Genomic DNA, 24,291 nt, shown 5'->3' with positions numbered 1-24,291 from the left:
TTTGCTGTTTGAAATGAATGAAATTTGTGCTCCTAAATCATTCAAGTGCTTTTTAAAATCCCACCCATAGGAGCCTGAACATGGGTTTAAATTTTTGAGTATTTTGGCTTTTGTGCATTAAAGAAAGAAAGATCATTCACTCAAATAACTTCAACATACTGAAAGTCTAAATATCTTTTAATTGCTAACAGTGATGCAATTTTGTTTTGAAGTGACAAAGATTTACATCCTATTAAAAGAACAGTTTTTAATAAAAAGAAAATTTCAGCCCCTAAATCTAAAAAAATGTATGCACATGCTTAACTTTAAGCTTGGAAGTAGTTTATCCATGTGAACAAAGTAACATATTGTAAAACAACTAGAGTTCTGTGGCACCTTAAAGACTAACAGATTTAAAGACTTCGAAGTGGGTTTCTGCCCACAAAAACTTACGCCCAAATAAATTGGTTAGTCTTTAAGTTGCCATAGAACTCTCGTTGTTTTGCTGAAAACAGACTAACACGGCTACCCCTCTGGAACTCGGTAACATACTGTGACATTCCAGGGTGCAATTCAGACCAGTGAGGGGCTGCTCACCCCTGCCCTGCAATCTGCTATCGCTCCCAACCTGGACCTTTTACAAACAGCCTGCCAGCATACACGTCCCACTCAGATGTGTCTATGTAAAGCCACAGCTCTGGTCCAACAACTCTGCAAACACACACCAGACACACGCTGCCTTCCAGCAGCCATGGTTACCATTTGCAGGGTGACTCCCACACACTCCCAGTCCTGGATTTTCCCCCAAAAATATATGTTCTGCGCTGTCCTCTCCTGGATAGTCTAGATATGTTACGTTTGTTGTCCCTCCTAGGGAACAATACACAACAACTTGTGACCTTAAATGGAGTTACACAGACAATTTAATTTAATTTAAACACACTGGATTAATTTAAATTAAAGAATAAAACGGGGGTTTTTTAACTACAAAGAGAGAGATTTTAAGTGAGTACAAGTAATGAGGCATAAAAGTCAGAAATAAAATAAAGGTAAAATGCTTCCTAGTGCCTAACGAAACAAACTACATTTGATTTAAGGTGAAGTCCTTATCACAAGTTCCAACAGCATTACTGACCAAATTATTCAGACCCTTCCCCCATAGTCCAATGGCTGTTTCTTTTGCCCTCTTAGGTACAAAGAGGGAGGTGGAGAGGGAGAGAGAGAACTTGGGGTGTTTTTGCTTCTCATTTTTATAGTTCAGTCACCCTTTGAAATGCACCTTCCTGGGTGTGACCCCTAGCTAAAGTTCTTTCCAGCTGAGAGCAAAGAGACATGGAGTCTGGTGGATGAGAGATTTGCTAAATTGTTGCTAAGATGCAGATCTGTTTTGTTGCTGTCCCCTTTCCTTGTCAAAGAATGGCCACTTGATAGGTGATGGTCCATCAGCTTTGATGACACCTGGCTGAGGCATCAACTTGCCATTTGTCTTTGAGAAACAGGTTTACCCACTTCCCAGGCTTGTCTGGTAAACACGCTTCAGTCATGATTTCAGTTTATGTTAATAACTTTACATATAATGTTGCCACATACATTTTACCATGATATTATTGACCAATGAGTTATTAGTTTTCAAATGATACCTTACAAGGCATATTTTGTAAAAAGATTATTACAATACTACGTCGGATGTGAGTACAGGGGATCATTCAGTCATACATACCTGCTTATGTGTTTGCAGGATCAGGGCCTTAACTTTCAATATTTTGTTTTTTTCATATAGCAGTTTTTATAAAATTCAAATGAGATACCCTACCAATAATAACATGAAAGGAGAGAGGCTTTATAATTTAGATCATTATAAATTTTTATCTGAACTTTCAAAAATGACAAATTTTCAAATCCATTTTACAAAAGTGATTTAAAATCACAATTTAAATCCATTATTTAAATTGCTTCACCCTGCCTTGGGCCTGATTAGTTGTGGGGGAGAATACCTACTGTGACATGAGACTTCCCTTATCTCCCAAGACCTGCTCCTGCTCCTATTGAAGTCAGTGACAAAACTCTCATTGACTTTACTGGTGCAGGCCAATGTTGTCTTTACTGGAAGCTAAAAGTGCTCAACAACTTAAAGGATAGAGGTGGAGAAAATCCTTGAAGGCAATAAAAAAATGTGTTGAGTGCTTTACTAAAATATTTTACTAAATGTTTATGTTGAGGTGTGTGGAAATGAAGACGTGCACCTTTCCATGTTCAATTTTTCTAACATAAAGTAACACTTTCTCCTTGACAAATTAATAAAAGATTTTTCCCTACTTTGTACGTGGTCTGTTTTCTTACAATAGTTTGATTTTATATTTTTATTACGTAATTCTTGTAAGTTCTGCACATGGCATACAGGTTTATTTTTTTCTTCATCATTTGTATTTCTTTTTTAATCTACAGTGTGACATTTGTATGTGTAATATTTCTGTATTTGAAGACCCAGTGGATATGCCTTGCGAACATGAGTTTTGCAGATCATGCTGGGAGGCGTGAGTATATATGCATTTAGCATTTTTTGCAAAATTAATAGATTTTTCATTTTAAAGAGGAGGAAAAAATCATAACCAATAAACAGCTAATGTTAAAGGTTGAGATGTAACTGTTCTGAACCATATGGAATATTTTCATATGTATTTCATGTGTATTCTTTTTTTTTTTTTTTGATCGTTTTAACTGGCTTATGGATACACAGTGATGGCTTTGGCCCTGTTACAAATTTAAGTGCTTTGCTTAATAGGGATTGATTTAAGCATGTTCTTTAGTGCGTTGGGAACTAACTGTCAGAGAATTGGTCTATACTTAAAAGTGTTACTAGTATAACTATTTAAATTAGGAGTGTGACTTTTATTGAAATAGTTAGACTGGCAAAAGCCCAAGTGTGGATGCAGAGATACTTTTATACCACTATCACTGCATCCACAGTTGGGGTGTTGTACTGCTTTAGTTATACTGGTAAAGTTAAAGTGGTACAACTTTTCTAGTGTAGATAAGGCCTAATTCCAAAGTATCCATTATTGTGGTTTTTGTAAGAGCATTAACTCATCATATTTAAGGTTGTGATGTTTAAAAATGTGGATTTTAGCGCATGTAGAAAAATCATTCATGTGCCTGTTGTTTTGTAAATTGATGGGCTTGGCAAGGTCTGGGTAGGGCTCGTGCTGTGTCCAGGATATGAAGCCCAGTATGGTGTTATGAGGCTCAGTTGATGGGACAGACTAGATGTCACATTGAAATGGTATCAGAGAAGCTGGCAGAAGAGTCGCAGCCAGGATAAATCAGTTCTGAGCTGGGAGGGGCTCACTGAGCTCCTTTAAGGTACCCCCTAGGCATGGCAGATCTATACTGGAGGCTGGAAATACGCATATTCTGTGCATGGCCCAGGCACATACAGCTGAAATTGGCAGGAAAGAGCACCCAAAAAGTTGAATGGGGAAGTTCACACATCTCAGAGCTATTACTAAATGTTCTGTTCATCTCCAGGAGGTGTTCTTATTCATTGTAGGCATTTGTTAAGATGAATGGGCCACTTCACACCTGTGAGCCTCCAGTGCTGCAGACAGGTGTGCAGAGCTCCTTTCCACTATGCTAGGGACTTTGGGACTTTCCTTCCTTACCCTTCCTGCCCCCAGCTGGAAGAAGTGTTCCTCACAGCCCCTCAGAGAGCACTTTGCCTCCTCCCTAGACCCCTTCAGCCCTACTGGGGGTGTGGAGGGATAGGAAGTGCACAGCTGATAGATAACATGGTGATAGTGAGGGGTGCATGATTGAAGGGCACCTGTAGTGTGGCATGAGGGGGCTTCCTGGATATGTTTTGTCACCACTTTGGCCGTGTCTACATTAGCACTTATACTGGCAAAACTTTTGTTGCTTGGGGATGTGAAAAAACCACACCCCGAGTGACAAAATTTTTGCCAGCATAAGTGCTTGTGTGGACAGGACTATGTAAGTGGGAGACGCTCTCCCGCTGACATAGGTACGGCCGCTCATTTAGGTGGTTTTATTATGTTGCCTCTCTTCCGTCAACAACATGGCTACATACGTGCTCTTACAGCACCCCACTGTACCGGTACAGCTGTACCGCTGTCAATTTTAAGTGTAGACTAGCCCTTAGGATATGTCTACACTGTAGTAAAAGACCAGCGATTGGCTCAGGTTGGCTGACTCGGGCTCACTTGGGCTATGGAGCTATAAAAGTATAGTGTAGATGCTTGGGCAGGAGTCCAGGCTCCGAGATCCCAAGGGGAAGAAGGGGGTCTCAGAGTCTGGGCTCCAGCCCAAGCCTGAACAGCTACACTGAAATTTTATAGCCCCATTGACTGAGCTCCGTGAACCTGAGTCAGCTGACCTGGGCCAGCCATGGCTGTGCTGCAGATCTTGTATCACAGTGTAGACAGTACCGTAAGTGGTGAAAGCATGCCCAAGAAGCCCCTCCTGCTGCCTAACAGGTGCCCTTCAATCATGCCCTCCTCACTATCACCACTTGGTCAAAAAGCAGGGGGAAATTTACAGACAAAAAAGTTATCGTTGTGTAGCACTGCTTCGTATCTTTTCAGAACATGGAGAGTGACTAAACTTAAACTTTTGAAAACCAGAAATAAAGAGCTATGCTAAGACAAACTTAAACCTCTGAAAACTGGTAATGTCTCCCACATAATGTTTACTCCACCTACTTTGAGTGACGCCCCACCTGTCAAGGCTCATAAGACTGTATCCTTCCTGAGCACATGGATGACAGTGTGGAAAGTGCACAGTAGTAATGGGAGGGGGAATATTTAGGCCTTGTCCTCACTAGGAAAAAGGTAAACTTTGCAAATGTGAGCTAGTAAGCCCAAGCTACACTTAATCACTTTGCCTACTCCTTTCAAACTCCCAAAACCTTGGCAGATATTTATCTTTCTTCTAAGGATTCCTTCTAGGATATTACCTTTGGTTACCATTGACTGAGCCTTGTGGTGCACTGTGATGTGTGCCAATAGGCTGCATAAAAGGTTCATGGCGATTTGTGAATGCCAGTGTGGGTGTAGAGTTCTGATAGGCACTGAGAATATTCAAGAGAGTGTTAGAATGGAGTGAATTATTCTTATAGTTCCCTATCTCCTTGATGTAACTAGTGGAATGTTAGCTTCAGAGGTAGCCCTGAACTTCATGCATTCTTAGTTAGGTTTTAGAGCAAGAAGGGGCTGTTGTCAGAACTCCTGCATAACACAGTCCAGCAAATAGGAATCCTGGATCCCTCTAGCTGCAGATGCCAGCCATTGCACTGCCATCCGAGGAGAGATGTCTTATTTGGTTTGTTTTCCATACCTATTCCAAGCTCCAAGGGAATGGAGTTAAGTTTGTGGGGGGCTGTGCTGTGAAAGGCATTACCAGAACACACAGTTCCTTGGTTTTCAGAGATTTAAGTTCAGCTACTCTCCATATTCTGGAAAGGCACAAGGAAGTGCTAGGCAACCTTAACTCTATGGTAATGAAGTTTTTTGTCAGTGAATTTGGGTATTTTTCAGCACAAGATTGTTGTATTTTGATAAGAATAAGGATTGCTATTTATTGTAAAAACGAATTACATGTCAAACTAATTAGTGCATATATTAAGTACTGCTATATCCATTTTGGGGAGTTAATGAAGAAACTTTGCTCAGTTTTATTAAATATTGTACAGATGGCTCTGACAAATGGGAGATGGGAGTAAACCACACATACATGCATGCAAGTACTTTTTTCAGTTGCTTACTTTTGGACTCTTCATTTTTTTTCATCAAATTGATCCTCAAATCTGAGGTATTTGTTGAGTGTAAAAACCAAGGGACAATTCATATTTCTTGTTTAAAAAGAGATGAATACGAAAGTATATATTTTATTAAGTTAGTCTAAAAACAATAAACCATCCATTTCTTGACTTCTTTATTTTTTATTTTCAAATTCTGACTGACATAATTCTGGCAGGTTTTTGAATCTGAAAATTCAGGAGGGTGAGGCTCACAACATTTTTTGCCCAGCATATGATTGCTTCCAGCTTGTTCCTGTAGAGATCATAGAAAGCGTGGTTTCCAGGGAGATGGACAAAAGATACCTACTGTTTGACATTAAGGTAAACTGTCAAGCTGTTCCTGTGTGACTACTGTGTGTCTGACTTTACTATTCCAATTACAGTGCAACTTCTGTGTGAAATATGACTGCACCTTTTTTAAGTAGAGTTTAATAAATTAATACTATAGATTTAAACTGTATGTAGTTTACAGATGGTAATGAAGGAGTTGGGGTGCTGTTGAGGACATTAAAAGAAGAAATCATTATATTTCTTCCTCAAACACAGAAACTACACTTCCATGCAGGACAATTTAATAACCTTTTTTGGTACTTGTAAAATTGTTTGATGAAATTAATGTCCAGAACAGATTTTAATCTGCCAAGAATATTTGTGTTGGCATATCATAAAACAAATGTTTTTAAATGAGTTTCTTGAAGAATATTTTGATAAATGAGTCACTATTTCGATTCAGAGTTTCTGGGAAAGTTCTTCTGTACCTGAGTGATGCTGTTCACATCACTAGAGTTTGTTCAAACCCATAGTTTCATAAAATTTCTATATAACCCAGACAGGAGAAAGAAGTTGGAAAATCTTGATTTAGTTCATGCTTGTTTTTATTTTCTCCGTTGCTACAGAGTGTATCTTAAAAAAGTAACCTTTTAATTAACTTTTTGCAAGTTATTGACCTATAATGTGGATCCTTGAAATAACTTTTAAATTATCCCTGGGTGGGGAGGATAGAGACATTTTTAGTACAAGGACATATTGTAGATAAGTTACAAGTTACTTTGATCTGAGGCATATAAAACTTTCTACACCAAAGTGGGGATCTGATATCCAGATTTGATCCAGTGTCCTTCACATCCTCACCTTCTAAGTGACCTGCACATCTGCACAATTTTGAAGGAGAGCAGCAGAGGTTCCTTCCACATAATTTATTTTATGTAATTAATAAAAAGGAAAACGCTACAATGACAGAAAAAAATTGAGGCAAATTTCTGATTTACTTTAATTCTGGTTCTTAAGAGTTTATTGCAGTTAGTTATATTGAGATTGGTGATAGAGAACATAGGTTTTATTTCTTAATCTGCAGTACAGTTATGCACTGTAAAATTTCAAATGTTATGCATTAAATACATTTGCAATAATAGCTATTCCTAACTCTAGGCTGGTCTACATTTACCTGGAGATTCGGCTGCAGTCAATGGGAGTTACGCAAACTACGCAGAGTAGCTTGCGTAACTCACGTCGACTGCTCTGCTTCCCTTCTGTGCACTGTCTATACTGCGCTATGCCAATGGGAACAGTGTTCCCGTCGACGCAGCGCTACGCTACTTGAGGGGGTGGTTTACCAGTGTCGACTTCCTGATCAATTGAGCGGGTCTACACTGACCGCTCAATTGATCCAGAAAGATGGATCTGGTGGCGGCGAATTTGCCACCGTCAGTATAGACATGGGCTCTGTGTGTGAGCACTCTTAAATTCAGAATAAGGCATTCTTATTCCACAATAAGTGTGCCCACATATCGAGATAATCAGGAACAGTTACTCCATTTTAAATTTACTTTCATGTGTGGCCAAGCACTAAATCTTTTAAAAAAAGGGGAGGCTGGTACACATTAAGCATTTTGCATGAGCTGTAGATGTTCAGGTGTTAGTGTGAATCTTAAGTGTTGCTGTAGCAAAGAAATTTTTGAGTTAGTGTTTAAATAATACTCTTTTTATAACTATTTTTAAAATACCATACCCGTTTAGTTACAAGACTGTCTTATGCTTTTTGGCTATGCTCCTTCAGAGACAGATTATGATCACAGGTTACAGTTCATATAAGTGATGATGATCTGTTTTCAAATGCTAAGTAATTTTCTTCTCCTTTTTTCTTCTTTTCAGGCCTTTGTTGAAAATAATCCTGCTATTAAATGGTGTCCTATACCAGGCTGTGAAAGAGCAGTCAAGCTAACAAGACAAGGGTCAAATACAACGGGTTCAGACACACTTAACTTTCCATTGCTAAGAGCCCCTGCTGTGGATTGTGGAAAAGGGCATCTCTTCTGCTGGTTAGTATTAGGAATTTGTACATGGCTGCATTAAATGATTGCAGCCACTGCCAATCTAAAGGTCAAGAGAAAACTCCACAGCCAGCTGCTATGCTGCAGAAGCCTACATGAAACTCTGTAGGTGTTGATACAGTAAATAATTGATGTATAGTATGTCGTGAATATATTTTCATACATACATGTGCTGAATATTAATATGTGTACAGTGTAGGTCAGATTATCCATTCCTCCTTTTCTGCACTAGGCATCACACCAAAAATAAGAAGGATTTCACTTACCAAAACCTTTCTGAACTTTGGAGCTCAAAAATTCCTCCTCCCTGAATCTTGATTACTCACAGAATCATAGTAAAACATATGCCAAATCTTAAACTTGCTGCAAATATATAAAACAATTTTCTCTCAATCTCCCTGGTTTATACAAATGTGTGTGTATCTTTTATGGCACCAAAGGGTATAATGTTGTCTACTTCAATATATTAATAGTTGTGCTGGACACAAAATAACTGCATGGAACTCTAGGCTTTTCAGTTCTATTCTCATAGCAAAGAAACTTTTGTGCCTGTTTTAGAGGTTTGCAATATAATCAGGATAGATGTTGGCATGTTCAAAATTATATTTCAGAAAATCATTAACTCATGCTTTTTTAGAATTGTGGGGTTTTATTTAATCTGAGGGATTCACATACAATACTGTGTATGGCTATTGTAACAAATATTCTAATGGCCACAAGAAGCATGCAGAGCTCCTTCCCAGCTTCCTCAGATACTCTGTCAGATTTGGATCCATTGAAAACCATTGTAGCTTGGAATAGGGCTTCTGCACAAAGAAGTTCCTCTCTTTCCCCAAGGGGGAAAATGGAAAAAGGGCAGCCAAAATCTAGAAATGCAGACAATCTAAATAATGTCCTTCGTTCTGGGAAGGGCATCCTTCAGAATTGGAACCCAAATTGAAGAGGAAGAAACCCTGGATAAGTTTGTAGATTTCAAGTATTTCAAGACGTTCCTAAGAAGAGATACCTTTAGTCTAGATCTTTACCCAGATGTACCCTGAGGAAGGAAAAAGACCCAGAGGAAGGTAGAAAAATTAATGAGACAATTGAGAAATATTTTCCAAGAGGCTCAGAGTGGAACAACATCATTGCATGCCACTCTGCATATTGTCTCATGTGAATGGCAGAACCCAGTGAAAGCAAATCCTATATAAACAGTAACAAGTAAGGTAGAGTTTTCAAAAGTAGATACTACCTATCATCCCTGGTTAAGGATGCTACTGTCTTGACAGAGGGAAAACCACAAAGCTGAAGGACAGAAGAGTTGAGACCTCTGGTATAATTTCAGTATAATCTCAGTGGCCCTTTAGGCATTAGCAACCTCGACTTGTTTTACATGGACAGTCATAGGCTGGACAGACTTTCTCCAAGACTATTAATCTAAAAGTTAGAAAGGACCATGACTGGACACCTTGCTACGAAAGATCTCTCTGTTGACAGACTTGCCTCTGATGCATCTCTGGATGCTTTTTTTTTTCTCTGTTGTGGTGATGGGGTACACCACAGGCACACACAGGCAGGTGTGGTTAAGAAAGAAGACACCTGGGCCAAACAACTCCTACAGTCAGCAAAGTGTACAGGAAAAAGAATCTTCAGGAACCTTATAGAAACAGCAAACAAAGACCCTTTCAAAAAGGCAAACATAGCATCACTATCAGCCAGAACCATTTGCTGAGGACATCTAAGTTGGTGGTATTAATCCTCCAGTTCAGTGTTTCTCAACCTTTTAAGTAGCAAGTATCCCATAACTTCTGAAAAATTTAATAAGTACCCCAACGCTCCATTTTCCACAGGATTTTATGTTTTCAGACTAATGTGTGCCATATGTTAGAAGAAGGGCTGAGTATATAAGGTTTTGATATGACAGATGTCAGATCTAGTGTAGGGTTACCACCTTTACACCAGGGGTGCACAACTCAAGTATGTACCTGGACTAGAGGTGATGCTGGCCAAAGCTAGGAAGCTTTGAGGGGCATGCCAATGCTGGAGAATATAAAGTGACACACAAAGTGCAGCACACACATTTTTTTGCCATAAATTTAAGAGGACTGGGAGCTGGGACCAGGCAGGAAGCAGGTGGCTGCAGCCCAGCTTCCCCAGAAGTAGGTGGCTGCCGCCACCCGCCTCCCCTTCACTGGATTTTTCTCCAGGTACCCACTGCCTGTGTCTCATGTACCCCCGGGGGTACATGTACCACAGGTTGAGAAACTATGCTCCAGTTCACAACCAAAATCCTCTTCAGATAGGCATGAGTTATTCAACAAGAAAAGACCCAGGGTATTTGTTCAATTCAGAGAGATTTCCTCACCTCTGTAGATTTAAAAGAAGCTTACTTTACACATTCCGGTGCACTGAAGATTTTTGCACTTCTGTCATGGCTACAATACTTACTCCAGCATTCTACAAGCTGGAGCTTCAAACACCAGCAGATGATAAGTTTGGTGAGAGGGTTATTCAGTCTGTAGTTACCTCAATATAGAGTATATCTATTTTTCTAAAAAAGTAGATAGTTGTATGTTACTTGCTGTTATGTGGTAAGAATCTCTCTCCCTTAGACCACACTGACATAAAACTCCCTCTGTGAGGACTTGTGGACCCTTCTGCTCAGAAGAATGGGGAAATTTATCTACGCAAATTTCCTTTCTTCTAAGTAGTTAGGTTCATAGATCTGATCCACTCTGGGACGAGTACTGGAATTACTTTTATCATTATCCTTTATGTGGATAATTGTGGAGAGGTAATTATTCTTGCTTTGCAGAAGAAACACTTCCACTATAGGCAGGACCGGCCCTAGACCAGATGGCACCCTAAGTAAGGAGTGTCTTCAGCACCCTCCCTCCATTTGTTAAACTTTTGAATACCTTATTTTTTATTGCATTTCGTAACCCATTTCATTACTTTGATACATGATTTACCACTGTCATATAACACTATAAATTTTCATGCTAGGATATGTAAAGCTGTATTTATTCATGTCATATATAAACACATTTTTTAAAAACTTTTCCTCTAAGCTTATAGAAACTTTTTAATTTTTAGAATAACTGAAATGTACTAACATCAAGCAATTGAACGGTGCACCAACATTGGGTGGACCAGTATTAAATTGCGTTACAGTAGGTGACAGCCTTAGAATGTAAACCCTAGTCATTTAGTTCAAAAGGTTGCTTTTCTCGCCTTTGCCCTCACAAGCTGAAGCACAGCATCAGAGAGATCCAAAGACTGGCCAATGGCATTTTCAAGTGATAAAATAGCAAGGACTGTCAATCTCTTGTCATCATCATCGATCAAAGATACGTTTTAATGACCCTGAACTTTGAAAAGCTGTGCTAACCACTCTTGACTGTGACCAGCAGCGTGAGCAGACTCCTTAAAGCTATCTACACATTAGGAAAAGTGTCCTTCAGCTGTGCATCATGAATGAATTGGAAAACTTGGAGTGGAGAGTGCTTCCTATGTGGCAGAATGTAATGGATGTTGTCCAATTAGGCATGGAGGTCTTTATCATTGACATCTGAACATTCCGCATGTGTCAGCATCTGTCAGCATAATTGTTCAAGAGTGTTTTCCTGTCAGTCGGCAGCTTACTAAAGTCATACAAAACTCTCCAGGTCTTTTCGTGATACTTCATTTGTCCAAACCTTTCTTTGATGGACACTCAAGCAGTGTCAACGAGTGAGCAAAAAAAGTCCCTCTTGAATTTTTCTTCTGAGTTTCCCATCACCTCATCCCTGCCCTCATAACCAAACTGTCTCTTCTTCCAATGAATTCAAGTTTCCTTAAAGACAGACTCAACTCCTATGTTTTCTGCCATTTCTTTGGCAGCAGTGATGGCATCTTCAAATCCATTGTCCACATACGGAATACCTGAAACATTTTACTTCAAACATTCTATGTTCCCTTTTGTCACTAACAACAAAAACAGCACCCTGAGCCCGGCACCCCCCAAACTCGGCAACCCAGGCAGTCATCTGGGTTGCCTGTCCCTAAATCCAGCCCTGATTATCAATGTGTGCATACCCCAAGAGCAGATGTTATGGGTGAAGTTCTAGCCCCAGTGAAGTCAGTGGGGCCAGAATTTCATCTATGACTCAGATTGATCCTAGCACTATTTCAGTTGTACAGGTAAAAGAGGATGGCTCAGAAGGCTTTCTTTCTTTCTTTTTTTTTTTTTCCTGTAGTTTTCTTTAAGCTTTTCTTGTCCATGTGTTCCCTGTTGTGATGAAGACAAGAGAGATCATGAGTATTAATTCATCTTATGACATTGCATTGCAGAGAGTAGTTTACCATTTGATCCTCAGAAAACAACTTCCATTTTCTTTGATATAGCAGGTGTCTATGTGGAAATATATCCGTTTGTAAACTATTTGTGTATTTCACGTGACAGATGTCTCAAGCTGTTTTGCTGAATTTCCAATAAAAGAGTGAGTCGTGACAATTCTGGAATCCATGTTGACACATCTACACCCAAGCACCATCTGGAAGCCATGTATCTGCTGCTGTATACTGACTGCCATCCTAAAAACTAGCAGTAATAATACTGGAAAAAGTTGAGGGACCCACTGTTAACTCTTTGTGTGTCCATATAATTTCAACCAACCTTATCTCCTTTCCATTTAGGGACTCAGGGAGGGGTAGAAATCCAAATTCACGCAACATTATTGGAGCATGAAAGCAGTGGAGTTTGACTCAAGCACTGACCTTGTTATTAAGGATTAATGATTATCAGTGGACATGGACAGTAATTCTGGGTGAAATTCATCCCTGCTCAAGACCCTATCCATCACATAAACTCCATTTAAACTAAGATCTTATACTTAAACAGAAAGGTCTTTGGAGCAGGGACCTTGTCTTACTATATTTGTACAGTTTCTAACACAGTGAGGCCTCAGTGCTGCTTGGGGCCTTTGGAATACTACTTTCATATGAATAATAAAGGCCTTTCATAGTCCATTTGCACTGAGGTCAGCTTCACCCACTGTACAAAAGCTATATGAACATCTTATGTGGATCTAATTTGCTATCTAGAGTCATATCTGGTCAGCCCATAAAACATACCACATACGAGCTGCTTTTGAGATATTCTCCATCATAATTAAAAAGCATTTTTCTTTGCTGCCTCACTTAATTCTCCCATTAATTTTCATGAGGCTCCACCTGGGCTTGTGAGCAAATGTAAGCATTTTTTAAATGTAAGAAATTTTTAATTGAGTAGATTTCTTTATCTTCCTGGCATAATAAGAGCTTTAAATATGCCTTGGTTAATTTTCATTTTGAACCAAAGTAGATTTTAATGTAAACAATTAGCTACTATATTTATGACTTAATTTTTCAGGGAATGTCTTGGTGAAGCACATGAACCTTGTGACTGCCAAACCTGGAAGAACTGGCTGCAGAAGATATCTGAAATGAAACCAGAAGAACGTAAGAGTGGTTTTTGTGGGGGTTTTAGCAGTGTTAAATAAGAACTTTATGGTAATTAAGAAATCAGTGTGAAAGAGGGGGAGAACAGGTTTGATAACTTGTCCTATAGAGACTGTCTAATAAAAAAATGGTGCTGAAAACTGTATACTTCTGGGGGTTTTTCCCTTTCTTTAGCGATAAATTTGCTTGCTAATGTCTTAAATCAAACTCTGTAGATTAGAGGTTTGTTTTGGGTAACATTATAGGGAAAAAATTACCTAAAATATATATGCTCTTAAAAATCATTCAATAAATTTACCATAAAGTCAGAAACTGATATTACAAGAGGAGCAGTAGTGTTATGTAAATAGCTAACCTGTTTCCCTAGCCCATGAAGGATTAAATGCCATGCCCAAAGTCTGTTCAGACCTTTTCTTCTGGGAAACATTTATTGTTTGCATTGAAAATCTCTAGCAAACTCCCACATAAAAAACAGTTCAGCGTAAATGCAATGACCAGAAGCTACCTTTCCCCTGACCCAAGGACTTTCTTGCTAGAGTGTCTTTCATAGTTGATCTGTGGTGGAAAGTGAATTATTTTGGTAAGTTTGAGTTTCAGCCAATTTTGAATAAAAGCACAATGGGGAAAATATACTTTTCACATTATATATGTATATATAAAAATCTTGTGACTATTTTTTTTTAGCAGCTCTGCCACTGAAACAACTCAGAATATTTGGCATGGAAATAGTCTTAACTAAGCCATGCTTTTGAATCTTCTGGCTAAACTTTGTTTTGATATGACCAGCTTATGAGCCTTTGAAATTTCCATGCTTTGTATGAACAGTAGATTTACATGCTCTTTCTTGTCTCGCTCGTAGTTGACTTCAGCGATGTGTAATGAAAAATGTAAAGCAAAGCACCCCACCCCACAGAGTGAATGTCTTTAGGAGCTCCTTGGTATAGAAGGGAGCACAGAAGGGGTGCAGCATCTTCAGCTCCTTGGTGCTAGCCACTCTGCTTGCTGGCTCAGGGAGGGCAGAGCCATTGTGCCACCTACTTCATTTTTGCCTTAGTTGAGCCACCATGCACCTCTTAAGAAGTAATTGAGGGACAGTTTTTGCACTTGGCTTAGAGCAGGGAATGAAATTCTACCCTGTCCTTAATTAGGGATATTAAGGAGCGGGGAGGCTCCATTGCATAATGGCTGGCCAGACTCTAGCCTTTGGTAAACTCACTCTTGAAGGTAAACTGCAGTGTAAAATAAAAGATAAAATCACAACATTAATGACAAAGAGCAAATCGAGTTTCAAAAGGTAAAAATGTGTAAAATGTATAAAAACAAACGAACAGGGAGGTGCCCTCTTGACTGTTTGATTCTTTTGGTTTAGATATGGGAAATGCATCTTACAATTGGAATGAACTGGAAATCCAAGACTTTCATTATTGTTGTAAAAGTAAATTCTTCGAGTGGTCCTCTGCACATTCCTACTCTTGGGATGTGCCCATGGTATCGTCAGGACCGGTGGAAGCATCTGGTAGAAGTGCCTGTTGGAGCGCTCTTGTGCCTTCTTCTCCCTCATCTTGTGGCTCTGTACACTCCGAGAGTGAAGCTATAAATGGGTTGTGTGCCAACCACCTCCTCCAATGCACGAGTTGGAATTAGAATTCCAAGGAAGAGCATTCCAATGTGCAGTATTGCTAGAAGGTTCCACCATTTCTGGCTACACCATAAGTACGTTCTAAGAATGTGAATGAGCAGAGGTCACTTTAAAGAAAAAACAGTTACTCACCTTTTGTAACTGTTGTTCTTCAAGATGTGTTGCTCATGTCCATTCCAAGCAGGTGTGCACACGCTGCATGCACAATCATCGGAAGGTTTTTTCCCCAGTGGTACCCGTCGGGTCATTGCAGGCGACCCCTTGAGTGGCACCCTCATGGCGCCATATATAGGGCCCTGCCGCCCCGCCACCCCTTCAGTTCCTTCTTGCTGTTCATCTCTGACAAGAGGGGAAGGTGAGTGAGTCTTGGAATGGACATGAGCCACACATCTTGAAGAACAACAGTTACGAAAGGCGAATAACCATTTTTTCTTCTTCGAGTGCTTGCTCATGTTGATTCCAAGCAGGTGACTCACAAGCTGATCCTAGGAGGAGGGGGTCGGAGCTCACGAAATGTCTGACTGCAGCATGGCCCTGCCGAAACCTGTGTCATCCCTAGCCTGCTGGGTGATGTCATAATGTAAAGTGAACGTATGGATAGAGGACCATGTTGCAACCCTACAAATCTTCTGCGTGGGAATTTGCACTAAGAACACTGCCGAAGTTGCCTGTGCCCTGGTTGAATGTGCTGTCAAGGGTGGGGCTGGAATTTTAGCCAAGTCCTAGCAGGTTCTGATACAAGAAGTAATCCATCATGAAATTCGTTGGGATCACACCAGATTGCCCTTCACCCTGTCCGCCACTGCTATGAAAAGCTGGTTCGACTTCCAAAATGGCTTGGTATGCTCCAGATAGAATGCTAATGCTCTCCTAACATCAAGCGAATGGAGGGCACGCTCTCTGCTGCTAGTGTGCGGCTTAGGGCAGAACACAGGCAAAAACATTTCCTGACTTGTATGGAAGTAGAAGACCACCTTGGGGAGGAAAGCTGGGTGAGGATGTAGTTATACCTTGTCCTTGTGGAACACCATATACGGTGGGTCTGAGGTCAATGCCTTAAGTTCTGACACCCTCCTTGCTGAGGTGATTGACACTAGGTAGGCTACCTTCCAGGATAAGAACAGAAGGGAGAAAGTAGCCAGAAGCTCAAATGGGGGCCCCATTAGCTTATTAAGTACCAAATTCAGGTCCCAAGCTGGGATGAGGCAATGAACTGTAGGGTAAAGCTGTTCTAGTCTTTTAAGGAAATGTGACACCAGGGGGTGGCAAAAACCGATCTGCTTCCTTCCCCGAGAATGAACGCAGAGATTGCTGCTAGGTGCACCTTAATTGATGAAGTAACTAGCCCTAGCTACTTCAGGTGCAGCTGGTAGTCCAGGATAAGGGGCAGCGGAGCCGGTTGGGAGGAGTACCCTTTTGAGATGACCAGATGGAAAATCTTTTCCATTTCACCAAGTATGCCACCCTGGTGGATGGCTTCCAGCTACCAAGGATGACCTCCTGCCTCTGCTGTGAGCACAAGGCCTCCCTAGAACTCAACCATGCAGCCTCCACTCTGTGAGGTGGAGTGACCCCAGGTTGGGGTCACGGAGCTGTCCATGGTTCTGAGTGATAAGGTCTGGGACCAGACGCAGAGTGACGGGTGTGTCTATGAACAGCTGCAGCAATGTTGTAAATCAGTGCTGCCTGGCCCAAGCTGGGGCTATGAGGCTGACCGAGACCCTGTCTCTCCTGACTTTCAGGGGGACCTAGTGAATCAGAGGGAATGGCAGGAAGGTGTATGACAGGAAGTGGCCCCAAGGGAGAAGGAATGCATTAATTAAGGAACTCGGCTGTGGTTCCGGTAAGAGCAGAATCAATGGCACTTCCTGTTGGAGTGCATCGCAAAGAGGTCCACTTGGGGAAATCCCCACTTTTGGAAAATGTCTTTTGCTACATCCTGGCGGAGAGACCACTCATGAGTAGCGAAGCAGTGGTTAGTTCGTTCTGGACTCCAGGCAGGTATGACTCCTCCAGGTGGATAGAGTGGGCTATGCTGAAGTCCACAGGCTGATGGCTTCTCGACACAGGAGATAGGAGTGTGCTCCCCCCTGCCTGTTCATGTAGAACATCGCTGTGGTGTTGTCTGTCATCACCGACATGACTGTCCCCTGAAGTTGAGGCAGAAAAGCCTGACATGCCAGCTGGACTGCCTGAAGCTCCCGGACATTTATGTGGAACGACAACTCGTCCATGGACCACAGACCATTGTGAGCGAGCCAAGGTGTGCCCCCCCACAACCCAGAGCTGAGGCATCCGTGGCCAGCACCACCGATGGCAAATGGGACTCCGCTGCAAACCAGCTGCAGATCTAGCCACCACCGCAGGGCTTTCAGCACTTGACTTGGAATGGATACCACCTTGTTCGGTTTGTCTCTGTGGGGACGATACACTGATGAGAGCCACAACTGGAAAGGTCTGAGTCTTAGCCTCACATGTCTGACCACAGAGGTGCATGAGGCCATGTGGCCTAGAAGGGTGAGACAACTCCAATCTGTGGTGGTTGGAAAACTCCTGAAGCCCCTTATCAATGTTCTCATGGTCTGGAAATGAGCCTCCGGGAGCAGCGCCCTGGCCTGCACCGAATCCAAAACTGCCCCAGTGAACTCTATTGTCTGTACTGGCTCCAATGTAGACTTGCTCATGTTTAGTTGGAGCCCTAAATTGGTGAAGGTCAATCTCACCAGCGCGACATGGGCCCGCACTTGCTCCCTGGAACGCCCCGTGACTAACCAATCGTCCAGGTAAGGGTACACCTGAACATGGTTCCATCTCAGGAAAGCCACAACAACAGCCATGCATTTGGTGAAGACCCTTGGGGCTGATGAGAGGCTGAACAGGAGGGCTGTAAACTGGTCATGCACTGGTCATGCCCCACTGCAAACCTGAGGAATCTCCTGTGAGGGGGAATATTGAAATATGAAAGTAGGCGTCTTTTAGGTTGAGGGCAGCATACCAGTCCCCTGGATCCAGAGAGGGAATGATGGAGGCAAGGGAAACCATGTGGAATTTTACCTTCTTTATGAACTTGTTGAGGTTCCGCAGGTCCAGGATAGGTCTGAGTCCCTCTTTTGTCTTGGGGATCAGAAAGTATCTGGAGTAAAAACCCTTTCCCCTCATGTCCAGAGGGACCTCTTCCACTGCCTCAGCATGCAGCAGTTGACGCACTTCTTATATGAGAAGTTGCTCATGACAAGGGTCCGGGAAGGGGACTGGGAGGGTGAGGAAGAAGAAAACTGGAGGGAGTATCCCAGCTCCACTGTGCATAGGACCCATCTGTCTGATGTTATACAGGCCCAGGCCTGGTAGAAATGGGATAGCTGGTCCAGGAAAGGAGGATGAGAATCCAGGTACTGAGCTGGAGTGTCGCCCTTGGGCATGGCTTCAAAAGTTTTGCTTCGGCCCTGGGGGTTGTTTGCCCGAGCCCCTGCCCTTGTTATGAGGCTGAGGGGTTTTGCATCTGCCATTTCTAGCCCTCCTCCTTAAGAAGTCCTGCCTTGGTTGCTGGGGGTCGAATCTTTGGCTCAGCTGAGGCTTAAAATGCTTCTGCTGGGTAGAAGGTGTGTGGAACCCCAGGCATTTAAGAGTTGACCTCGAGTCCTTGAGACTATGGAGCTTCGAATCTGTCTGCTCTGAAAACAGACCCCCCTCCTTTGAATGGTAAATCCTGAATTGTGGACTGAACTTCCAGCAGGAGGCCCAACACCTCTAACCAGGAGCTATGCCTCATCACTGATGCCGTGGTGCATGTCGCCGAGTCTGCTGCATCGAGCGTAGTCTGCAATGACGTCTGGGCCACTGCCTTGCCTTCATCAGTTATAGCTCTGTACTCGGACTTGGAGTCCAGTGGGAGAAGGTCCTTAAACTTCAACATCACCTCCCATGAGTTGAAGTTATACCTGCAGAGGATTGCCTATAGGTTGGTGATCCTCAGCTGGAGCCCTCCTGTGGAGTAGACCTTTCTTCCTAAAAGGTCCAGTCTTTTGGACTCCTTGGGCTTGGGGATTGGGCCCTGCTGCCCTTGCCTTTCTTTCTCATTTGCCGCCAAAACCACCAGTGATCCCAGCTGACGATGTGTGAACAAATATTTGTATACCTTGAAGGGAGCAAAATACTTCCTCTTTATGCCCCTCGCTGTTGGGGGAATCGAGGCAGGAGTCTCCGACAAGGTCTTAATTGTGGCCTGAATTATCTTAATGAGTGGCAAGGCTACTCTTGAGGGCCCTTCTGGTGTCAGGATATCCACCATCGAGTCCACTGATTCTTTAACCTCTTCCCCTTGGAACCCCAAGTTCTGAGCCACCCATCTCAAAAGCTGCTGATGGGTTCTGTTGTCCATTGGGACATGTGTGGTCGACGAGCCCACCACCACTTCGTCTGGGGAAGAGGAGGACAAGGCTCTCAGCCCAGTGCCAGCCTCCAGTATCTCCCGTTCCAGATCCTCCGTGTCCGGTTCCTCCACTTCCTTCAGGGCACTCCTCAGTGCCGGTACCCTCCCTGGCACCGTGCCCTTCACTAGCCGACACTGCAGGCTCCTTCTCCCTGTGATCACAGACTTCAGTTCTGGGAGGGGTTCTGTGCTCCAAGGCGTGGGGTGTCTGTGTCTCTGACACAATCGAGTAAGGGCCTCTCGAGTGAGTCCCCGGGCCTAATGGTACTCTCATGGAGTCCAGAAGGGCCATTGCTGGGGCAGTTGCCAATGAACGGTGCCGTGGCGAAAGGGCCTGGTGCCGCGGCAAAGCTGAGTAGCATCTCGGAGATGATGACTGGTGTCGCGGTTCAGGCGGGCGGTGCCGTGCGGGTGACCGGTGCTGGGGCGAGGGTGACTGACCCTGATGTGTCAGAGACTGGTGCCATGGCAAAGGCGACCGGTGCCCCATCATTGCCGGCTTGCCTCTCGACAGCACTGCCACTTGCAGTGCCGGAGGTCTTTGGCTGGCTCTTGCCGAAGCTGGGGACTGGTGGGCCATCATGGCAATCAAGTCCCTTGCCGCCTCAAAGGTGTCTAATGTCAAGGGGGGATCCAGCTCTTCCAACTTGTTATCCCTCGTTGGAGAGTCCTTGCGTGCCGGACTCATGGGCTCCTGCAGGGGCGGCATAGATGGCTCTGGGAGCTCCTTGGTCTGGTGCAACTGGGGGCACGGTATAGAAGCGTCCATTCCTGCAGTGTGCACCGTAAGGGAGTAGCCCCGATCTGTCATTTGCTGCTTGTGCGGCTCCGGTGAATGAGACCAGTGCCATGCTGCTTTGTGCACTGGCGAGTGGTGCCGGGATTCCCTCAGGGCTAAGCCCTTCTTTGGCACCGGGTCTCAAATCAATGCCAGGGAACAGCGCACTGAAGCGGTAGGTGCTGGGTCCGGGGCTTGTGGACGTAGAGCCGCCTCCATCAGGATCTGCCTCAACCTAGCACTCCTTTCTTTTCTGCTCCTGGGGTGAAATCCTTTACAGATCTTGCACCGGTCGATTTGATGCGACTCCCCTAAGCACTTCAAGCTGGAGTCATGTGGGTCACCCTTGGGCATAGGTTTGTGGCAAGCACTGCAGGGCTTAAAGCCTTGGGTGCCCGGCATGCCCTGATGCCCCTGGAAGGGGAATACCATGAACGGGGATGAGCTCCCTTAACTAATTCTAAACTACAACTCTAACCACAACTAATTCTAACTTGATTTAAAACTAACGGGAACCGCTAAACTAGAAGAAAGCTTGCAAGGCGGGGAAGCTCTGACAACCGTCACTGGTGGTAAGAAGGAACTGAAGGGGCGGTGGGGCAGCAGGGCCTGTATATGGCACCATGAGGGCGCTACTCCAGGGGGCATCTGCACCGACCTGACGGGGACCACTGGGGAAAAACCTTCCGATGATCATGCACGCAGCGCTCACGCACCTGCTTGGAATCAAGATGAGCAAGCACTTGAAAAAGAACTCTGGTTACAGATCAATAATCTTTATCTTTATAATTTTTTAAATAGTGTTTATTTTATCTGTTTAATTAGATTAATTGCTTAGGACTTTTTCTGACTTCATGCTGTCTTATTGATGTAACTCTGTTGCCTCTCCTATTTTACATCAGTGTTAAATGATGTCAGAATTAGGCCCTTTATGAGTCTACCACATTTAGAACAAATAATGTGGTATGTAAATGCTAATTGTCATTATAAAACCATAATTAAATTAACCAAGCATTTTAAAATAGAACATGCTTTTCATCTTTGAAAATCTCAGATTCCCTCTTCATCCTAGTATGAGACATTTCCTGACACTTTTTACTTTACAATGGAAAGTCCAATTTAATAAATGTCATCTCCCACTAGCCCCATTTATATTTCTATTGGGTTTCCTGCAGTTGTTTTAAGTATGAGTTAGTAAGTTTTCACACAGTTCAGCTAGGCAGCGTGGATGAAATCTTGTAATCCCAAAAGGGCAAATATTTCTTTTCTAAAGTATTATCTTTTGTTCATGGTTTGGCCCTTAATGCTACGTCCAGAAGTCATTTTTTTAAATCTTGCAGCTGACACTTACGTTTTTTAAAAAAATGGGGGAAGGGGAAATAAAAATAAGAGAGAGAGAAAAAATGAACATGCTGTTTGCTGCCATCACATTATTCACTCTGCTTGTATGTTTCACTCGTTCCCCTACCTGTGTCTCTCTTGTCTATTTAGATTGTAAACTCTTTGGGGCAGGCACTGTCTTTTGTTCTGTGTTTGTACAGTGTCTAGTACAGCAGGGTCCTGATCCATGAGCAGGGCTCCTAGGTGATACAAATAATGATAATAATGTAAAATAACATAGGATACACACTTTGAGTTATCCATGGAAACTAGTATAAAACTTTAAGTATCAATAATAGGTTTTTTTTAATTCCTAGAATGGGTCTTGGACTGTAATAAACATCTTATCATAGTATATTTAATAAATTATAATGTAAAGCATAATAAAATATACGGAGTACAGATACTTTCCCTAGCTGATGTGAGGTGTGGATGTAACCTTTGACTTATGTCATATTTGTCAAAGCATTCTAATTTTTGCCTTACATTATTTTGTAACACATGCTATAGGATAATGAGGAAATTAATGTGCACTGTCAAGAATTAGGGAAACATGCAGATTTCTTTATCTGCTTTTTACAAAAATTGATATGCACATAATCTTAACTTTTCTACTTTTTTTACTTTTTTTCCCTCAAAGTTGTGGGAGTTAGTGAGGCTTATGAAGATGCTGCCAACTGCCTATGGTTACTAACTAACTCCAAACCGTGCGCCAACTGCAAATCTCCAATTCAGAAGAATGAGGGCTGCAACCACATGCAGTGTGCAAAGGTATGAAGAAGTTTGTTATTTATGGTGGAAAGTGTAACTCAAGTTGTATATACATGTCTATTTTGTAAATACAAACATATGAAGCCTTGAAATTTCAGGTGTGGGATCTAGTGGAACTTCTAAACCACATTGCATCGTTGGCAGATGGAATAAAACTCTAATGTATTAAGATGTAAGCAGAATATTTGATATAGTGTTTCATTAAATCTTACTTATAAGATCCATTTTGGCTTGGCAGTGAACACTGGTTACATGAGTTGAAGGACAATAAACAAAGAGAAATGATGAACGGTAAATTAAGTATAAAATAGGAAGAAAGGTTTAGAGGAAAACTATACAGATCTTCACATAGTTTACTCTTCATTAATGGCCTAGAAGAGGAAGTGAATAGCATATTTAATTCACAGAAGATACTAAATATTGAGGAGTTGTGAACACTAATGAAGATAGAGAAATAACACAAAGGCAAATAAGGTGAGCAGAAAATATCAAAATCAGGTCAGGTTGGAAAAATGCAAACATAAATATTCAATGGCATTGAGAAACCAGGAGAACAGTAAAGCCAAGAGAGACTTTGGGGTGACAATAGACAGAAGATGAGATACAAGTTTTCAGTACTTCAGAAGAATATAAAATATTGTTATGCAAAATCTCTTTCTTTATGTCAAAACCTCTTTATGTAATTTTATAATACATTTCAGGCAACTCTTTTTTTTCAAATTTACTAAAAGAGGAATGTTAGAGTTCTTGTTCTTTATTCAATGGTAGCTTATGTGAAAGCAGTAAGGACAGCTAATATGTCCATTTAGTAATGTAAGGTTTTCAGAGTAAGAAGGGGCATCTGTCACTATTAAGGTTTCAAACACATATTTATGTAGGTAGGTTGACTTCTAACAAAATATAACTTGGGTTAGAAAACAGTTTTCTCTCTCTCTCTCCCACATAAATAGCTTTTTCTTTCAGCGCCCATCACATACTCCTCCTCACTTTTCCCCTACTATATATAGGGATGTTGTTTATGTTGCCAGCAGAAACATATCCTGTTGCTCTCTGGTTCGTTCCAGGTTTACCACTTATCTTTTCCTCTCTTCAAATGATTTTAAAGAGAATTCATAAATTCAGTGGTATAAAATATCAAGCTTATAATGTTTAGCTAGGTTTGAAACTTTCCAGAATGTGAGTTCCCATACATAAGGCAAAGATCAGAGACCTTGACATAATCAGATATAGAAGGATCTAATTAGCAGAAGTTGTGAGGATTCACGTATGGAATGTAGAATGAATTCTTGTTAGTTACTTGATGGTGATTTTTGCCAATAAGCTCAGCTCAACAGGATTTAAAGTGTTGCATATTATAGGCTTGATTGCCTTTCACCATTAAACACAAGTTAGTTTCACTACTTCAGTTCTAGCAGCATTTGAGATACTGACTAGGGGCCAAGATTTTCCAGCCTGCTAAGGATGCTTTGCACCTTGTAAACAGCACAGAGTGGCTTTAAAATGCCAGAGGTAACTCTTGCTGAATTCCCATTATGTAAGGGAATTCTCCATCAACAGAAAGCTGATAGAAGCAAATCTACTACTTCCTGGGCAGCCTACCCTCTCCCTTATATAAGAGGAGGGGGAAGGGTTATGTCAGCAGTATTCCAGGGCTGGGGCATGTGGTGGAGTGGAGTTCCCTTATATGTGTTCATCCATTAGCATAAGGTC

The 24,291-nt window shown here is 42.1% G+C and overlaps 1 protein-coding gene across 3 annotated transcripts in view; it reads left to right on the top strand.

Annotated features, from left to right (window-relative positions):
* Positions 1–24,291, top strand: part of ANKIB1 (ankyrin repeat and IBR domain containing 1) — a 172,436-nt gene that overhangs the window by 127,831 nt on the left and 20,314 nt on the right. For all 3 annotated transcript variants that reach the window (XM_067562209.1, XM_067562210.1, XM_067562207.1), the window contains exons 7-11: positions 2,425–2,513; positions 5,968–6,112; positions 7,943–8,109; positions 13,496–13,584; positions 22,451–22,581. In XM_067562209.1, the coding sequence (XP_067418310.1) occupies positions 2,425–2,513; positions 5,968–6,112; positions 7,943–8,109; positions 13,496–13,584; positions 22,451–22,581 (621 nt within the window). The remainder of the gene's footprint in view (positions 1–2,424; positions 2,514–5,967; positions 6,113–7,942; positions 8,110–13,495; positions 13,585–22,450; positions 22,582–24,291) is intronic.

Source organism: Emydura macquarii, unplaced genomic scaffold (assembly GCF_026122565.2).
Source record: "Emydura macquarii macquarii isolate MOO-44397 ecotype Brisbane River unplaced genomic scaffold, CSIRO-AGI_Emac_v2 contig_2422, whole genome shotgun sequence".
NCBI lineage: Eukaryota > Metazoa > Chordata > Testudines > Chelidae > Emydura > Emydura macquarii.
This window is presented reverse-complemented; position numbering and strand designations above follow the sequence as displayed.